The 19,570-nt window shown below is 47.6% G+C and overlaps 1 protein-coding gene across 4 annotated transcripts in view; it reads left to right on the top strand.

Annotated features, from left to right (window-relative positions):
- Cdip1 (cell death inducing p53 target 1) overlaps positions 1 to 19,509 on the top strand; it is a 20,364-nt gene extending 855 nt beyond the window's left edge. The window contains exons 1-6 of one of the 4 annotated variants that reach the window (XM_015490788.2): positions 6,810 to 6,952; positions 15,584 to 15,656; positions 16,156 to 16,257; positions 16,397 to 16,552; positions 17,258 to 17,531; positions 17,634 to 19,509. In XM_015490788.2, coding sequence (XP_015346274.1) covers positions 16,173 to 16,257; positions 16,397 to 16,552; positions 17,258 to 17,531; positions 17,634 to 17,745 — 627 coding nt within the window. In that variant the 5' untranslated portion in view covers positions 6,810 to 6,952; positions 15,584 to 15,656; positions 16,156 to 16,172 and the 3' untranslated portion in view covers positions 17,746 to 19,509. Of the gene's footprint in view, positions 1 to 6,809; positions 6,953 to 15,303; positions 15,354 to 15,583; positions 15,657 to 16,155; positions 16,258 to 16,313; positions 16,336 to 16,372; positions 16,553 to 17,257; positions 17,532 to 17,633 lie in introns of those variants that run through there. The other 3 variants (XM_015490787.2, XM_048789239.1, XM_048789241.1) reach the window with 3 other exon arrangements.
- Positions 19,510 to 19,570: the final 61 nt, after the last annotated feature.

A 19,570-nucleotide genomic window follows, 5' to 3' on the forward strand; every position in this document is an offset into this window, starting at 1 on the left:
AGGCGCGTGCGGGTCGGGACCTGGCTCTGCGCCGCGCTCCCGCAGGCGGATTGGGGAGGCGGCGGGTGGCCTGGCCTTGGGCCGTTCAGCACCTTGGTGGAGGTGGGTTCCCAGGGGCCTTTCCACAGGTGTCAAGGAAGAGAGCGGCTGAAAATCCTGCGTCAGCACGACCGGTGGCCGTTGTTAAAAGGACGGGGTCCTGGGGCTTGTCCCAGCCCCAGATTCTCGTTCTGTAGTTATGGGGTGTATCCCAGGGAATCTGTAAATAATGTGCTCCCAGATAATTCTCAGGCACATGGGACTGAGAATCTCTGTCCCAGAGTGGGGATCAAGGACCTTCGGTGGGGGGGCGATTCATAGCGTTTTTATCACTTTTGTATGCATTCTGGGGATGTGGGCTGGGGAGTGCCTAGGAAATTAGGACGGCTATCCTTGGTACTTTGCTTTTTACTTTGTTTGGGGCTGACACAAGTTGAGCGGGGAAAGGCCTGCCAGCTCTTATTGTCCTGCTCTTAACAGGAAAGAGCCATTCAGAAGACCACCTCAACCTCCCCTGCATTAGGAAAAAATTAGAATGCAGAAAAGTCGAAAGAATTTTACAGAGTATGCTAATGAACTCCATGTAGAATGTACAGTTAACATTTTCTACTTTTTCATCAATCTATCCACCCAGCAGTCCCATCTTTTGTTTATGCATATCGAAGTAAGTTGTAGATCACCAGTGTGTTTTCTTTTCAAATAGTTAAGCATGCATATCATTAACTAGACTCTTAGGATTCTTGCTTATTGATTTTTAACCAACAGAACCTCTCAATCCTGAGGACCCGAAGGAGTGTGTAGGTTTGTTCTTCACATGAGGAAAGACCTTTACATATTGCTCTTACAGAATTTAAGAACAGCTAGCCATGGTTCTAGACTCATCCTAAGAGGAGAAACATGAAATATATGAAGAATACTTAAGGGAACAAAATTGTTTTGAGAAGAAGAGAATAGAATGTGTCCCAAAGGACAGTGCCCCAGCAGTTCATTCTGGCAATAACTGAAGTGAGTTGTCAGCTTGTGTGTTTTTTTGGCTCTTTCTGTACACTATAAGCTTGCTGTTTAAAGCTGCAGGTGTGTGTTTTTTAAACTGTAGGGGAACAGGGCTGGGTAACACATTTGGCAGGCACATGGTGCTGATGAATTAGAGGTCATGACTTTGACTCCCTTAGGCCCAGATACTTGGTTCCATAGCCACAACTACCAATCCCTCACCCTATTCCTTTAAGGGGGAGAGAAAAGTCAAGCCTCATGAAAATTCGTTTCTGCTTTCAGAAACACAATACTAAGCATGATGACATATTTTAACTCAGAGAGGACGCAGTTCAGGATGTGTAGCAGTTAAAGTCATGTCATTTTATGTTAAGGTCCTGTCCTGTATGTGGAAGATATGCTGATAAGAAGGTAGCATGCAGGGAGAACTTGGGCCCTTAGTGGGGAGAAGAGCTATTTTGGCAGTGATGATGGGGGGTTTCTTGTCCCACAAAGGGACTTGGAAATAGATTGCATAAAATGGAAGCATATCCATTTTTAGGACCCCATAAAAGCCTTCTGTGTTTACCTCCACCCTGTCAAGATTTCCCAAATCCTATCTCTTAGAGGCGGTAGAGGCTGCATTGTAATAGAGTGCTACAGAGGGGAGTTGGAGTCAGGCCAGGGGCCTGCTAAAGAGCTCCCACAGAGGGCCAGAGAGACACTGGTCTGACTGGCTCCTTAGCCTATGGGTCCACTAGGTCTGCTCACCACCTCTTCTGTACTACGAGTCATCAGGCAGTGCTCTGGTGATAATGATGGATTCTGGGACCAGTACTGCCTAGACTCAGTTAGCAAACCACATTGGAGGCCCCTACATGTGACTTTGAAGCTTTGTGACAAGCTAGTTGTCTTCCCAGAGCCTCGTTCATTACACCTGTGGTAGGTGAAGAGACCTTGATCTGGTCAGAAGACCTATATCCACAGTAAGCACTGAAAAGATTAGGGTTTCCTAATGTTGACAAAGTATAAACAATTCAAAGCCATGCAGTAAAGGGTAAAGAGGTCCAACAACACTGGGTGCAGTGGTGCACACCTAATCCCAGTGGCTCAGGAGGCTGAGGCAGGAGGATTGCAAGTTCAAAGCCTGTCTCAACAACTTAGTGAGGTCCTAAGCAACATGATGAGACCTTGTCTCAAAATTTTTAAAAAAGGCTGGGGATGTGGGTCAGTGGTTAAGCACCCTTGGGTTAATCTCTGGGACCAAAAATGGGGGAGGGTTTCCAACATTCTGGTACTTTCCATGAAAGCAACTGTGATGCATTTTTGCTAATATTGGATCATTTTTCCAGAAAACATTTCTTGTCAACTTTCTAGTGTTCCTGATTTTGTGGGTGCTGTGAGCCCCTGCTTGGTCTGTCCATTGGGTGATCCAACACCATCAGTTCGTACTGCAAAGAAGTGTCTCATGGTTCAGTAAAACCTCTGTGTGTGATATATATCGTGTACAATAAATTTAATTTGGCTTGAATTCAGATCTAGTTACAGTGTCCGAGTTTTTCCTTCAAGAAGAAAAGGGTATGGTGGCGCACACCTGTAATCCCAGTGGTTTGAGAGGCTGAAGCAGGAGGATCAAAGCCAGCCTCAGTAATTTAGCGAGGCCCTAAGAAATTCAGTTAGACCCTGTCTCTAATAAAACACAAAAAGGGCTGGGGATGTGGCTTAGTGGTTAAGTGCCCCTGGGTTCAATCCCTGGTACCAAAAAGAAAAAAAGGAAGAAAAGGATTCCACAGCAGGTGGGAGTAGGTAGGGAAGGGTACAGGAGTTGCTTTGGGTGCATTTAAGGAGAATTTAACCCTATTCAAGAAAACATGAACAGTTGTCACAGTTTCAACTGACATTAAGTAGGAATATAGGGCATGCGATTTCTGTGCAAGGTGGGCCCTTTCTAAGTGTGTTGTTCCTACTTGGCAGGTTCTCACCTCTTATCCAGGGAAATAGTTACACAAGCATGCCTCAGCTAAGGAAGCAGCCAGACTAAGTGACTTGCACATGGTTGCCAAATAATGGCAGAGCAGGGCTACACACACAGCTCTCTTGAAACAATGGCATGAAGGGGGTGGCGGGAACACGGGCTTCCCCAGCCCTGCTATGATTACTGCTTCATGGAGTTGATTGTCATTCAAAAAATGGCATTTTTTCCTGTTTTGATTTTGACCATAAACAAAGGCATTTTTATGAGGAAACATGTGGAATCCATCTGAGCTGTGGCTGTGCTCTGGTCCTAGGGCACGGGTAGTGGGCATTAGGATTAGGAAAAGTACAGAAGTCCACTATGGTTAACCCCACACTCATAGGCTCATTTATTTAGCAAACATTCCAATGGTTTAGAGAAGTCCAAAGTACAGTGGAGTAGAGCTGGAGTAGATTACTGTAGGTCTGGGACATGGGCTAAGCCCAGACTTTTCCCTTTCAACCTTGACCATCTGATGAGATAATGTGGGTCTGAGTGCTGTTTGAACTATGGAATCGGTAGGATTTGCCAGCTGGTCAAGGTTTCAGAGAAATAGTTTAGAACTCCTTTAAGCCTGTCCAGTTTTCCAGTGAACTGAAATAGGACTTGAGGCTGAGGAGCCCCATCCCAGCAGTGGTCAGCCTGGATGTGCTCTCCACCTGCTCAACGCATATTTCACGTGTTTCTGGTACTGTAGAGAAGTGGCCCCAAGTTCCATCTTCACCCCCAGGAGCTGTGGGTCTGATGGACAAACTGGACCCTTGAACACAACTTTCAAGTTCTCCTGATGTGAGTGACTAATGCCCCATGCCTGGGATTGCTTGAGTTCTTTCCACAAGGACCGGAAGCCTCCCCAGTCTCAGCCCTTCTCACAAAATCTCATCTGCTGATTTTGCTGAGTATCTTTTGTAAATTCTTCTTGAAGGTGACTTAGCTTCCTAGGTAGATCTGTGGCTCCTTGAGGGCAGGAACCATAAAGTAAGTACTATCTAGCAAGGATCCAGTGACTTGTTGACTCAATTTAGAAGTCAAAAGTCTTAACTCTGAGGGATGGGGTTGTGGCTCAGCGGTAGAGCGCTTGCCTAGCATGTGCGAGGCCCTGGGTTCAATCCTCAGCACCATATAAAAACAAATAAATAAAAATAAAGGTATTGGGCTGGGGATGTGGCTCAAGCGGTAGCGCGCTCGCCTGGCATGTGTGCGGCCCGGGTTCGATCCTCAGCACCACATACAAACAAAGATGTTGTGTCTGCCGAAAACTAAAAAATAAAATATTAAAATTCTCTCTCTCTCTCTGTCTCTCTCTCAAAAAAATAAAAATAAAAGTATTGTGTCCAACTACAACTAAAAAAAAAAAAAAGTCAACTCTCAATAAGTAGTGATTTAGAAAAACAGGGCTAGAATGTAGCTCAATGGTAGAGTGCTTGCCTAACCTGTGGGAAGCCCTGGCACTGACCCCCAGTGCAACAAAAAAACAAAAAAGAAAACTTGGGTGGTGATTTCTTTGCTGAATAAAACTGCTTTTGCTTAAACCTACCCTGCTCAGGGGAGAAGGCCTCAAGTGGCCACTTCTCAGCCCTTGGAGTCCCCAGGCATTCTCCATCCCTGAAGGCTCAGGCTCCACATATGTGTGTTTACCAGCTTTGCTGGAGAGTAGCCACACTGTGACCCATTACTCTGTGATCCCAAACAGGCCAGAAAGTAACTGTACCAGTTGGAGGTGGTGGCCAAGTGCTCTAGGGTTCTCCACCTCTAGCACTTACCAGTTTGATAGCAGGGCTTTGAAGGACTCATATTAATGTATCAGGCAGTGTGTAGGAAGTGGAGACTCATGGGATAGCCTGATTTTTTAAGCTCTACAAAAGCCTCGCAGCTTACTTAAAAAGTGGGGTCCTGCAGTAAGTAGCCAGAGGATCTAGCCCAGCTCCTCCCCCCACCACCTCCCTACTTCACCTTCCCTGCTCTCAGTACCTGCTGTACTCAGCTGCTACTCCTGGGTCATTGCCTGTGCCTCCTTCCTACACTGCATACATGGCTCACCTCATCTTCAACCTGGGCTGGAATATTCCCTGCACAGTGAAGCTTTCCCTGTTTAGGACACAGCTCTGAAGCATTCCATTCCCAAGTTTTTATTCCTCTATACAACTCACTATATAACAAGCTTTACATTCTGTGTCTCACAGTCCCTAGTCCCCACTCTGCAACATAAAAGTAAGTTCTATTAAGACAGGTACTCCTTCATCTTCACTGCCTAGGAAAGTGTTGACACCTAGTGAATGGTCACAGTTTATTAGTTGGATAAAGTCATATACCATTTCTGCATTTCAGTTGTGTTCCTAATAGCTGTTCATCTTGCAATGTCCATGTGCTGTGTCCTTCCCTGTGGAGTCCTGGGCATCCACTTTGTTTGTTTGTTTGTTACCAGGGATTGAACCCAGTGGTGCTTAACCAGTGAGCCACATTTCCAGCCCTTTTTGATATTTTATTTAGAAATCGGGTCTCACTGACTTGCTTTAGGGCCTTGCTAAATTGTGAGGCTGGCTTTGAACTCCTAATCCTCCTGCCTCAATCTCCTGAGCTGCTGGGATTACAGGTGTGTGCCTGGCAAGGGCATCTCATTTTGAATGCAGAATTGAGTTCTCACATGCATGGTTATTGGGTTAGATTCTGAAGTTGCTGGTAGAGCAAAAACCTCATTTGGTCACACTGTCCTTTAAAATCCTTGAATGGCCTCTAAGCTGTGAGCATATGGAAGGACTGTGGCCCTGAGGAGATAGCATGAGCCATGTTTCATTTCCCTCCCAGCCCTATTCTCACCAATGGGTAAGGCTGGGGGGCCCAGCAGCATTACTTCAGCTTTTTGTTTGGGTGCCATGAAGTCCACATAAACTAAATGAGTGGGATGGAATTCCACTGCATGAAGCAATTTGGTCCCTAAGACCCCACATTTGAGAATGTGGGACAAGAGACAAGGCTGATGGTACTATAGAAAAGAGTGTTGGGCATGATCAGGACAGTAGAGGTCCTGTCTCAGATCATTGTCTCTGAGCAACTGGGATAGTCACAGCCACCCTTAGAGCCCGCTCCCCGTTCATTGGCACTGCTTATTGTTCCTTTGCCCACTGTAGTCTCCAGCACTTCACACATACCTGCCTTTGGTGGGGGCTTGATTAATGTATAACACTTATACGAATGTCAGCTGAAACTTCAGATGTGGTCATCTCTGGTGGCTTTTCCAGCCCTGAAAAGTGGTCTCTAGATATCTTTTTTCTTTTTCTTTTTTTTTAAGAGAGAGAGAGAGAGAATTTTAATATTCACCTTTCAGCCTTCGGTGGACACAACATCTTTGTTTGTATGTGGTGCTGAGGATCGAATCCGGGCGGCACGCATGCCAGGCGAGCGCGCCACCGCTTGAGCCACATCCCCAGCCCTAGATATCTTTTTTAAAAAAATATATTTTTAGTTGTAGTTGGACACAATATCTTTATTTATTTTTATGTGGTGCTGAGGATCAAAACTCAGCGTCTCACACATGCTAGATGAGCGCTCTACCGCTGAGCCACAACCCCAGCCCCTTTCTAGATGTCTTGAGTCACAGAGAAATACACATAGGCAAACATAGCAGCCCCAACATGACACACACTCTCACTTCTGCAAGGAAAAAAATCCCAGTTTTGTCTGAGCCTGTGTTAGTTTCAGGTTACAGGAATTTAGTGAAGCTTGCATATACTACATATAACATGAAACTGTGTACTTTTGCTTCCCACTCACAGTTCCCCAAGAACTGTCATTCCTACTCCTCCTGTGCAACTCCACTGACCTCTATGTCCCTGTTTCTGTGACCCCACAGAGCAGGTGCAAGTAGTCTTGAGTGCCACAAGAGCAGGATGGCTCTGCTGTGCCCCAGAACTGGTTACATTCTCTCAGGTATTCTTTTTTCTTGTTGTTGGGGACTGGGAATTGAACTCTGGGGCACTCGACCACTGAGCCACATCCCCAGCCCTTTTTGCATTTTATTTAGAGACAGGGTCTCTCTGAATTGCTTAGCACCTCGCTTTTGCTGAGTCTGGCTTTGAATTCATGATCCTCACACGCTGCTGGGATTACAGGTGTGCACCTCTGTGCCTGGCTCTCAGGCATTCTTTTTTTTTTTTTTTTTTTAGTTGTAGATGGACATGATGCCTTTATTTTATTTATTTATTTTTATGTAGTGCTGAGGGTCAAACCCCAGTGCCTCACATGTGCTAGGCAGGTGCTCTACCACTGAGCCACAACCCCAGCCTCCCTCAGGTATTCTTATCAGCCCTGCAGCATAGCTGTTTCCTGCGTGTTTAAAGGCACTCTTGAAAAAGCTGTTTATAGCAACATTGAACAAGTGTCATTTTGAGGCCTGGCCCAGGAACAGTTACAGATCTCCATGTCTGCAGTGTTTTGTGTTTATTTACCAATTCCACCTACAACTTGAGTGTCTCACTAGTGCTAACAGGTCACTGCAGTTCATGTTCTTCCCCCAGCAGAGTTTTCTTCAAAATGATTGAAGGAATACTGTCATATGAGAGATCTGAGTGTTGCAAAGCCACCTCTGTTCTGAGGGAAAGCTGAGGGGTGGGAGTACGCTATAGTTTTCAGGTATATTTGATGACTGAAGTATATGGAGAAAGAAAGGGGATCCCAGGGATTGCTTCTTCCTGCAGCATGGGGAGACTTGGGTGAGGCCTAACTAGAGGCTCGGAGCCCCTCCCCTGTGCTCAAAGGCGTTTCTGTCCCAATTAAGACTCTTCCATCTGGTGGCTGTGACTGTTGTGACCACATGGCTTGATGGCATGAATAAACCTTGTGCTTTCTGGAAGGTCAGGATGTTATGTCTTGATGTCACCCAGCTGACAGCTGGTTCAAATAGTCAACCCAAAGATGATTTTGTGTCAGCTCAGTGCAGGCAGAGGTAGGAACTTCTTCAGAGCTGCATTTTGATTGCTCAAGTGATGGCTCTTTAGGCTTATGTTTCTAAAATTAGTTGACTCTTAGTTACCACCTCCTGCCTGTGGGCAGGTGCCATTGACTTTTTTATTTGCTAGTTGTGGTTCCACTTGTAGCTGTTTTCCATCCTTTGCTCATTTCCCCTGCCATCTGTTCTTCCTTCCTTTTCTGTATAAAGCAGCAGGACATAGAAACAAGCTTTCTGGAACAGCATAGGAGGCAGTGCAGAGGCTGCGCTGTGTTCAGTGCAGCTCTAGCCTGGCCTTTGACAGGCCAGGAAACTCACTGCATTCAGTTTTATCAGGGACCTTGTGGGGATTTGCTTGCTGTCCTCTGTTAGGTGGCCTGCCAACTCCCCAGGCCAGCCTTGAGACTACTGACTTAACAGGTCCAGTAGGACCCTCAGTTTGCCTGGAGCACTGGGAGGTGGCCTGGTAGAGAATAGACTCGTACTACCAAACTGAAGTAAGACCTCCATGCAGACCAAGCACCAACTTCTGAGAGAGGACCGACAGCCTTGGGCTCACTCCATGAGCATTTTCTCCTCTAGGTAAAACTAGATTGTAGTCTGAGGCACCTTTCTGGATTGAGGAGAAATAACATGAATCTAGCACAATTATGAGTATTTTGGAGAAAGAAGCATTTAGAGAAGCTGCTCATCACACATAAAGAAAAGCTTCTGTATTTGTATTTAGGTATAAACAAATCACCCCGAATCTCAATACCCAGAGAAAGCAGCTAATGTAGAATCACAGGCTACTTTACATCCTTCCTTCACTCAGCATTGTCAGGACCATCTTTCCATGTCACTGCAGGTAGCTCAGAGAGTCATTCAGAGGGTGAATACAGTAACACTGTAAGGTAGACTAAGTGGGTCTGACAGTCCCTTTGGTGGGATGTCAACACAGTGATGCAGTGAACACCTTTGCAGGTGATCGCTGCACCAGGTCCATCTTACCTCTAGGGTAGCACTCCTGTAGAAGTCATCAAGAAGAATGCAGGCACACAGCTCTTGTCCAGGAAAGCAGAGCTGCTAGGTACAGGGAATGCAAAAGTAGCTTGCCAGAGCTTCACAGGAAGCTCAGCCTGCTGCAAAGTGTAGTAACTGTTGTTGTCATAGTTCCTGTAAGTCTTACTACTTCTAAGTTTAGAACCATTAGTTTAGAACCATTAGCTCCTGTGTGTGGTGGCTCATGCTGGTAATCCCAACAACCTGGGAGGCTGAGTCAGGAGGATCACAAGTTTGAGGACAGCCTCAGCAATTTAGTGGGACCCTGTCTCAAAAAATAAAAAGGGAGGCTGAGATTGTGGCTTAGTGGTAAAGCTCTTGCCTAGCATGTGTGAGGCACTGGGTTCAATTCTCAGCACAACATATAAATAAATTAAATAAAGGTCTATTGACAACTAAAAAAGCATTTTTAAAAAATAAATAAAAAGGGCTGGGGAATGTAACTCAATGATAGTGTCCCTAGGTTCAATCCCAGTACCCCTCCCCCAAAAAAGTCATTCCTAATAAACAATAGCAGGTTCTCTTTATTTAGCATCCCTTGTGCCAGGCCCTGTGCTCTGAAGTGGGTATTTTGCACCTTTTTTTTTTTTTTTTTTTTTAAGCAAGAGAGAGAGAGACAGAGAGAATTTTAATATTTATTTTTTAGTTATTGGCGGACATAACATCTTTGTTTTTTTATGTGGTGGTGAGGATCGAACCCTGGCCGCACGCATGCCAGGTGAGTTCGCTACCACTTGAGCCACATCCTCAGCCCTATTTTGCACTCTTGTAAGCTTTGTTCCTACCCCAACATATAAGCAGATGAGAGAAACAGGTCACAGCTAGGAAGTGGGAGGGGGGCTGGATCTGTTCTGGTTGATGCAGAAACACATCTTGACTCCTTGCCTCATCTGCAGCCATGCTGCAGCGGGCACCTCTCTGGGGTGCAGCTTCCTCAGGAGGCATCTCTCTGGGGTGCAGCCTCCTCCGGAGGCATCCCTCTGGGCTCCTCTGATAGCGAAGCCCTGGCCCTCTGTCCAGGCCCTTAATGTTGCACTCACATTCTGGGGTTCCTTCAGCACTTTGTTCTCTATATGAACTGAACCCCAGGAGCTGCCTGAGACTTCTCAGGGTGGAGGTTGAAACTGTTTTAATGATAATACAAAAATACATTCTGTAATGTGCTGGCTGACCTTCCCATAGATGGTGCAGAATTAGTGGGAAAGAAACTGCCAAAGCCAGTGCTGGCCATTGTTTTTGTGTCACACAGCATACACACACAAGCCAGTATCAGTAAAAGGCAGTAAATGTTATTAGCCAGGTGGGTGGTGCATGTCTATAATCTCAGCAACTTGGGAGACTGAGGAAGATTGCAAGTTCAAGGCCAGCCTGGCAATTTAATGAGACCCTGTATCAAAATTTTAAAAAGGATTGGGGATATAGTTCATATAGCCCTGGGTTTAATGCCCAGTATCTCCCTCCCCCCAACAAAAAAGGAAAAACAAAAACTGACCAGCTGTGGGTGTAGCTCCATGGTAGAGTATTTGCCTGAGAGGTCCTGGGTTCCATCCCCAGCACCACACAGAAAAAAAGTTATTCAGTGGTACTTCTTTGGACATGAACAAAGTAAGCCTGCTCCTTCAAAAAGACAGTGGATTTGGTTTTGTATATGTTTTTTTTTTTTTAATATTTATTTTTTGGTGTAAATGGACACAACACAATGCATTTTATTTTTATGTGGTGCTGAGGATTGAACCTGGGTCCCGCCTGTGCTAGGCAAGCACTCTACCACTGAGCCACAATCCCAGCCCCAAGTTTTTGTATATGTTGCCAGTAATAAGTTTATTATTATTTCCAGTAATAAAATTTGAGATATCAAATGAAAATCAGATTTTGGAAACATATCTAACACTATGAACTTGATAGTTTCTTGATATTTATTTTATTATTACTTTTTGGTGCTGGGAATCATGCAGGGCCTTGCACATGCAAGTCAAGCACTCTACCACTAAACTACATCCCAGCCTATTTCATGATATTTAAAGACTTTTCTGATAATATTGGTGGTGATGCTAATAGTATGATTGATTGGTTGATTATTTCTGGTTCCTCATTTTGTATTTCTAATATAGTATTCATAGATAATAGCTCAAAAAAACCAAAATCTATTTGTGGTCCTCAGTAATCAAATGTAAAGGAGTCCCGAGACCAGAAAATCTGAGAAACACTGCTTTGGCAGACTCTGTGGAACTGGAATTTCAGAACATCCCTTTGGGCCCTGTCTTTTCTGTCATCTCTCTGCCTCATCCCCTGTTGCCTATCCTCAGGCTCTAGGAGAGCACACATACATGGAGAGCCAGCCAGGTTGACTATCACAATGGGGCAGGAGCATCAGAGTACCCGCCCCACTCCTGGACTTTGCCTCCATAATGGCTTGGCAGTAAATCTGCTGGTGGTATTCTGCAAGGGGACAGATCACAGGTGCATGGCTGGTACCCATGGTTGCAATGTATAGGACATTTTCAAGTGAGAATAGTTTTCCCTCAGATTCTATTGTAGTTGCTGTAGCTAGCAGGTCTGTATCCTGCTGCCACCCTCTCAGGATCCTGCCATGGCGGGCAGGCTCTTGCACATTGGCCTAGCTTTGGCCTTGGATTCATTGCACTGCTCTCTGCAGTGAATGGAGGAGGATGCCAGAGTCAGTGCCCAGTGCCCTGAGGTCTTGTACTTGGCTCCTATCTGGGAAGCAGGAGACCCAGAGGAGAGCAGCTGAACTCAGCACATCATGAGGTGTCCCCTCCCTCCTCTGCCTGTCTCCAGAGTCAGAACTGCCCTTTACTGACCTGTCTGGAACCATACTCTATTCAAAGTATAGTTATGTGCTACCTAACAAACAAATGTGTGGTCAACAATGGACTGCATGCATATATGAGGCGGGTCCCCTCAGATTATATTGTCTGGTGGTGTCATTGCCATCTTAGCTTGTGTAAGCACTGTTTCTCAGAATGCAACTTCATTACTAAGTACAGTTCAGTGCTTTTAATATGTTCACATTGTGCTTCCATCCCCATGATCTAATTTTATGTTTTTATCCACCCAACAACAGCCCCCCTTCTGTATGGAATGGTCCACTAGGACCAAGAGGCAGGTGTCCTAGTTTCAGTTCACAGGAAGTTGGAGGCTCTGACCTGCCCAAGGTCTTGGATTTGAAGTCAGGTTTATCTGGTTCCAGCATGCCATTTCTTTCTGTCCTCACCATTTTCCCATTAATAGGGCCTGGCATAGGGTCCATCCTTTCCCCTGTGGGAGTTGGAGAGGGAGGTAAGGTTTCAGGTTTTGGTGCCATGCTGACCCCATTTTAGAAGACTGACAATGTACTCTTTTTTTTTTAATTTTTAATTTTTATTTTAATTTTTTAGTTGTTCATCAACCTTTACTTTTATTATTTATATGTGGTGCTGAGAATGGAACCCAGTGCCTCACACTTGCTAGGCAAGTACACTATCACTTAGCCACAGCCACAGCCCCTGTACTATCTTCTTTTAAATATCTTTTTTTGTGAATGGAACAGTACCTTTATTCATTCACTCGTTTGTTTGTTTGTTTGTTTGTTTTTATGTGGTATAGTGCTGAGGATCAATGGAACCCAGTGCCTCAAATGTGCTAGGCAAGCCCTCTACCACTGAGCCACAACCGCAGCCCTCAGACTGTGCACTTTCCTTGAAGCTAAGTCACATTCCATGTGGCCTGGGATGGGAGTGCAGTAGAGCAGTTTTTATTGGTTTCATGGCCCCCATCATGTACCCTAAAATCTACTGCAGGCATCTCAAAATATCTTTTCCATCCTCACTCTGGGAAAATACTGGCTGCTCCCTGGAGAAGCAGCAGGAACCTCTGTGAGTCCATAAGACCAGGTGCCAGGCTGAGTGAAGGTGAAGTGTGCTGCATTCCCTGGCAGAACTGCATGAAGGGGCAAGGGAAGTGAGGCCTGGGCTCCAGTGCTGCAGTACAGAGCAGATTTTCATTATGAGATGGACCCTGCACTGAGCAGGCCCCAAGGCCCCCTGTGCTGCTTAACCAGCCTCACAGGCAGATGGCATTTAGAATCCAGATGTCCTCAGCATACTGGGGTTGTGGGATGTGAGGGTGGCTTTGCAGAATAGTGCTTGACCCTGTCTGTGTCTGGGAGCAGTGGGTAGGGTGAGAATTGTGTCTTGCCCCTGGGAAGTTCCTAGCCCCATCAGGTCACACACCTTTGGGAGGATGGATTGCAGCTGCAGTGGGATAAAGACAGGTACCCTTTTTTTCAGGTGTCTTTAATAACTTCCTATAGAAAGGCATGGTGGGTGCCAGGCTGTTGGTCATCAGCACAGGGGCCAATGGGTCCCTGGTGACCTGTTCTATCCCCCAGTGGACCAGGGGCATGAGTGGGTCCAGCCTCCCTCTCTTGGACACATCACCCCCACTTTCCCCTGAGGGCTCCCCTAAGTTTGTCCCACTTCCCCCATACTTCACTAAATTCCCATTCTAAGGGACTTACTTATTAATGCCAGTGATAGGGATTCTAATGAACAGCTCAGAGAAGACAGGCTCATGCATGTCTTGGAGTTCCCACAGTGCCTGCTCTTGTGCCTAAGACACTCTCCCTTCTCGAGTCTGGAGCCTTCTGACTCAACAGCTGCTTTTCTGCTCTGGCAAAGGCCAGGACCATTCCTTTTGGGATGGGCTTCTTAATAAAAATGCCATCAAGGAGACAATGAGCTCCATGGTCAGTTTGATCTATGAGGCCCCCATAGCCAGTAACCCAGGCCTCCCCCTACACTTTATGGATATTACCCATACGTCTTTAGCTTCTGGGAAGCACCTCTGCCCCCTTGAACCACCCCTCAGGGCTGAGCAGTGGTACTCCCAGCATCCTCAACACTGTGTCTGAAAATGGGTAGGAGCAGGAATTTAAGGCTCAGAAGAAATCCTTGAGGGCATCTGACACTGACTGGGAGGCTGTGTGACCCTGGAGACTGATCTTTGTTGGATTTCTTGATAAAATGCAGATGCTGAAGGGCTGGCCTGTGGGCTGCTCTGAGGGTTAATACTTGTGCAGGGAATGTCACCTGATTGAAGACATCAGAGTTGTTCCTTCTCCATGGCCTTACTTAAGACCACCTCTTGGGCTTCTGCAGCCCCAAGAGTCTGGGAAAAGATAAATGCTCATGGAGCATGTGCCCTTGCAGGGCTCTCTCAGGACGCCTGTCTCATCCTACACTGGGTGTGTGAAGCTACACCTCACTGGACCCTTTAATAGGTGAGCCAGCATTGCTACTTGAGTTCAGTAAAGAATGTTCCTTGTTTCCTGTGCTTTAGCTGAGACTATATCATCTGCCTGAAGTCTGTGGGGAGTCCAGATGCCAGATGAGCTCATGAGCCCTGGGGTCTGAGTTTTAATATGGTTTTATATTGGAAGGCACTTGGGGCATTGGTGTTTGATTTTGAGAGTTCATGCCACTGTCCAGATACTTCTCTCCTTATGAGGGATCTGCTCCATGTTCTCTGCTGCAGTTTGGGAAGGTAGCTGAATGGATATGGGTGTGAAGGGCTGGGCAGCAGTGTACAGCAGGCAGGGCTATGGAGAGGAGACATTGAATAGTACCAGAGCCCTGCAGCTACGTGGGTGTAGGGTCCAACTTCTCTGCTTACCATGTTTCTAAATTTTAGCCACCTTGTGGATATAAAATCATATTTCAGTGTGGTTTTGATGTATGTATGTGTGAGATGCTGGCAGTGGAAGCCAGGACCTTGCATGTGCTAGGCAAGTGCTCTACCACACCACTAAGCTACAACCACAGCCTGAAGGAGCATTTTCATTCTTCAAAGTTTGTTTTTAAACGGAGGTCTCAGTGTTGCCGAGGCTGTCCTCCCAACTCCAAGGCTCCAGTATCCTCTTTGCTCAGCCTCCCTAGAAGCTGGGACTTTAGGTGCACCATGCTGGGCTTTGGTTTTGATTTTTATTTCCATTGTGAAAAAATATTGAGCCTGCCATTTGCACTGTGTATGCTGTTGTAGCATACGATGAATTTTTTTCCTTGTTTGTACTATTACTCTCATTTGCAAAAAGAAAGTCTCATTTCAGAATGCTATTAATGGTTTGTCGTTTATAATGCTAAGTAAGAGTGAAGGCAAGGAGACCTGGCTTCCCTGCTTTTCTCCTAATACCTAAGCAGTAGGTGCTCAGGGAAGTTGGTGAAAGAAATTAGGCAAAGTGTTTAACTTGACTGATTCTGTTTTTCCTTCCTGGCTCCAAAAAAGTCCGGAGACTAGGCAGACCCATATCCCATCATCCTGACTCTTTTCACAGTCATTGCATGGGTAATGTATTTGTCAAGACTGGTGGGAAAAAAAAAAAAGACTGGTGGGAGGGGGTGGTATGCAGAGGACCCAGCAGCCACAGGACTTGGGGACAGAAATCAGACCTGTGAGGTCGGGCAGGGCAAGAGTGTGTAGTGATTAGGCTTATGGGTGGCACAATGAGTGGGGATGTGCCCAAGCCTGGCCCAGCAGCTCTCACAGGCTAAGTGTGCTGCTTCTTCCTTGAACAGCTCTCCAGAGCCCTGTCCATCCTGGCCAGCCACTGAGGACCCACTTCCTTTCTCTGAGTACCAGGGGTTTGAGGTAAGAAATCTCCTGGAATTCTTTCCCTTGGATCTGGCAGCCTCTGGTGGTGATCAGCCCCTCCATGGATGCCTGTAGGTAAGGGGAGGACTAGGTGACTGCTCTTCTGTGGAGCCCTGGGTCAGCTTCCCAGGACTGCTGTCCTTGCCGGAGTGACTAGAAAGGTACAGAGAATGGCAGCTCTAAGCTACTGGTCCCCAGGGTAAGGTGGGACCTCCCCTATGATGAGCAGTCCAGTGATTTGAGTTCTCCAAGGCACCAGCCCCAGCCTACTAACCCTGCCTCCAGAGCTGGGAGCTATGCATGAAGGGAATGTGACAGCTTGGGCACCTGAGCCAAAAGCAAGAGACCCTGTGAAAAGAGGGCCTGTGTGCTAGGGCTCAACTAGATACCTCTGAGGACAGTGACACATCTTGTGCAATGGCCCTCAACACAGTCCTGAACCTGAGTGGAAAGCAGGTTGACTGGGAGCTGATTTTGTGTCTGGTTTTCCCTCCAGGTCCAGAAGCAGCAAAGATGTCTAATGAGCCACCCCCTCCTTATCCTGGGGGACCTACAGCCCCACTTCTGGAGGAGAAGAGTGGAGCCCCACCCACCCCAGGTAAGAATCCCCCCTCCCCAGATGCAGTTGGCACCTCTACACCATTTGTTCTCCAGGATCACCCTGTGTCCCAAAGCAGTGATATCTGGCATGGCCCATGTGCTGACCACCTGAGCCTCCACTTTCTGCTTCTGTCTAGGCCGTACCTCCCCAGCTGTGATGCAGCCCCCACCAGGCATGCCACTGCCCCCTGCAGACATTGGACCCCCACCGTACGAGCCACCAGGTCATCCAATACCTCAACCTGGCTTTGTCCCCCCCCACATGAGTGCGGATGGCACCTACATGCCTCCAGGTGAGTTTGGAAGGAGTGTTGGGATCATTAGAGCAACCACTGTCCATCCTTCACTGTAGGCAGTTGGTGATGGGCCAGACTGTGGATGTGAGATAGGGTAGCAGGGCCTCTTGCTGGGTTTGTCAGGTTAGAAGATAGGCACTCAGGGAAGGCCCCTCAGTTACAGTGGCTCCTAATGACTGAGTGCTGTAGGACTTCTTCCTACCAGGGACTTGGCTCCTAGTAGATGTCTGGATCTCTGCCTATCTGCAGCTCTCCACAGGGCCAAGGAAGGGCCTATGTACAGGTTGCCAGGTAAGGTGGGATGACCCTCAACACACCAGGGAAAGCCATGTATGCAGGAGAGGGGTAGGAGAGAGGTGAGGCTTTTCCTACTGTGGTAGGGCCCTCATCCCTGCTGATTCTGGCTGCCTAGTCCCTTCATGCTAGAGGTGGGAGAGCAAAGGGAAGTCAGGTCCATGTTCCTGGCTCTCTATCACATTTATCCTGGTCCCATAGTGTGGGGACTAGAAAGGACTAGGAGAATATGGTTGCTTGAAACAGAGCCCCAACCACAAGTCTTCACTGGTACTCTGTGGCCCCAGGGTACAGGAAGCTTTAGGCTGCACTTGGTTGCTGGGTCCCAGGTTTTGTGCTCATGCCACTAGGGCAGGTGGCCAGCCAATGAATGACATAACCTCTCTGTTGTCTTCTGTGCTACTCCAGGTTTCTACCCGCCTCCAGGCCCTCACCCACCCATGGGCTACTACCCACCTGGACCCTACCCACCAGGGCCCTACCCTGGCCCTGGAGGCCACACAGCCACCGTCCTGGTTCCTTCAGGGGCTGCCACCACAGTGACAGTGCTGCAGGGAGAGATTTTTGAAGGCGCACCAGTGCAGACTGTGTGTCCCCACTGCCAGCAGGCCATCACCACCAAGATCTCTTATGAGATTGGCCTGATGAACTTCGTGCTGGGTTTCTTCTGCTGCTTCATGGGGTAGGTGTGGGGTGTTCGCAGGGTTGGACCTCCAGGGCTCTGCAGACTGCCTCTGCCTCTTCTCTTCAGGCATCAGCCTTTTTCTCCCTGTCTCTGATTCAGGTGTGATCTGGGCTGCTGCTTGATCCCCTGCCTCATCAATGACTTCAAGGATGTGACACACACGTGCCCCAGCTGCAAAGCCTACATCTACACGTACAAGCGCTTGTGCTAACAGAGCTGAACTCGGACTCCCCAGCCTGTCAGTGGCCCCCTCCCCATGCTTCGCTCCCTGTGCTCGGTGGTTGCTTCTCCTCCACTTGGGGTTGGAAGCTAGGCCACCCTCCCCTGGAAGTCCTGTCCTCTTCTCCTTGCCCTACTCTGAGCATCTGACTCTTCCAGCAAAAATTCTGTTGGCTTTAAGGCCAAGGGCCAGTGGATGGCAGGGGAGTAGCACTGAGCTTGTGTTTTGCTGGTTTGCTTGGTGTTTTTGATCCGGAAGATAAGCTGGAAAGGGGTCCTTATTTTTCCATTTCCGTCCAAGGTCCAGGCTCGGTCCTGACTCTCCATGGGGCCATAAGCTGCCAAAGTAGGTCCCAGCCTGAGGTCCTGCAGTAGAGGCTGTACCTGGAGCCACAGTTGTTCCTGCTAGGCTGACAGTAGGGCATCATCTGGACCCAAGCAGAACAGGGTCATAAGGCCTGGGTTTGGTGTAGGGTACACTGCACCTCTAGGGTGCCAGAGGTGGGGCATGCCAGAGTTAATGATCGCCAACTCTGGCCCTCAGCACTCAGGTATGGAAACCCAGGACATCTCTGTCCAAGTGCCCAAGAACCCCTGGTACAAGGTAGGGAGGATGCTGGGTAAGTCATGGCCCTGGTAACCAAGAGTGACTCATCCCCACTGTACCCCCTTTGAGTTGATGTGCAGAGACCCCCTTTCTGGCCACACCTCTGTGAACCCCTATATTTTCTGGGGCCAGAAGGAATGCCCATGAACCTAGCCCATCCTGTCTACCCTGTGTCCTCACTGTGTGTGGGTGCAACCTTGTCCAATAGCTGCTATGTCCCAGCTGAAACAGATGGCAGATAAAAGGGGCCCCCCCTTAGACACACTGGGATTTACAACACCTTCACCCTTGGTTCTCTTCCTGGAAAGCACTAGGCCCTTTGCCTCACCTGACTTGCTGTTGCTGTACCTACTCCCTCTTTGGGACACGTCAACAGAAAGAGCTGTGGCGCTGGGATGAGGAAGGAGTGATGGCCTAGTGGATAACTGTCTTGCTTGCCCAGGGCATAGACCCAGAGCCGTCTTTATTTCCTAAATGGTTTGTCTGTAAACTTGCCCACATGGACACTGTATTCCTGCTACTGTCCCGCTCTTGGTCGCGCACTGCCACTGCATGGCCTCCTGTCACTGTGAATCGTGGCCTGGTCTCAGTTTGTAGTTTCTCATTAAATTGGCCCTTTCACTCCCCTGCCCTGGACCTCTCTGCTCTTGCCTGGTTTCCTTCTTTTCTGAGGGAGGGGGGCGGAGGCTACAGGTAGTGAGGAGGCAGGTAGGGGGTTGAGCCCAACTGCTTTGGGGAAACATTATGTAGACCTGCCCTGGGAACCCAGCTGTGACTAGGCCAGGGCAGAAACTGCCTTTGACAGTTTGAAAGTCACCTTTCTTTCTGATGCTGGCACCTTGGCATTCACCCTTGGGACCTGCAAATTGGAGTCTACCCATCCCAAGCTTGGGCTTGATGTCATCCTGCTCTGTAGCTCTTTTTCACTTGAGATAGAGCCACTGGGTTGAGACTAATGGTCTATAGGTTAGTAGGGTACAGCCTGAGCATCCAAATTCTGGAATAGCTCTGGCCTTGGCCTGTTAAATGTGAAGGTGGTAAGTTTCAGTCCGTAGTTTAAAAAGACTTTCACCACCATATAATCCTTTTTTAAATAAAACTTTTTACAAGTGGTAGATTCCTACTAATAAAAATATTTAACCTCACACTATATTTAAGAGACAATGAATTGTTTTTATGTTTTTTTAAAGTAGGAAACCTTCAAAGTGTT

Source organism: Marmota marmota, unplaced genomic scaffold (assembly GCF_001458135.2).
Source record: "Marmota marmota marmota unplaced genomic scaffold, marMar, whole genome shotgun sequence".
Classification (NCBI taxonomy): Eukaryota; Metazoa; Chordata; class Mammalia; order Rodentia; family Sciuridae; genus Marmota; species Marmota marmota.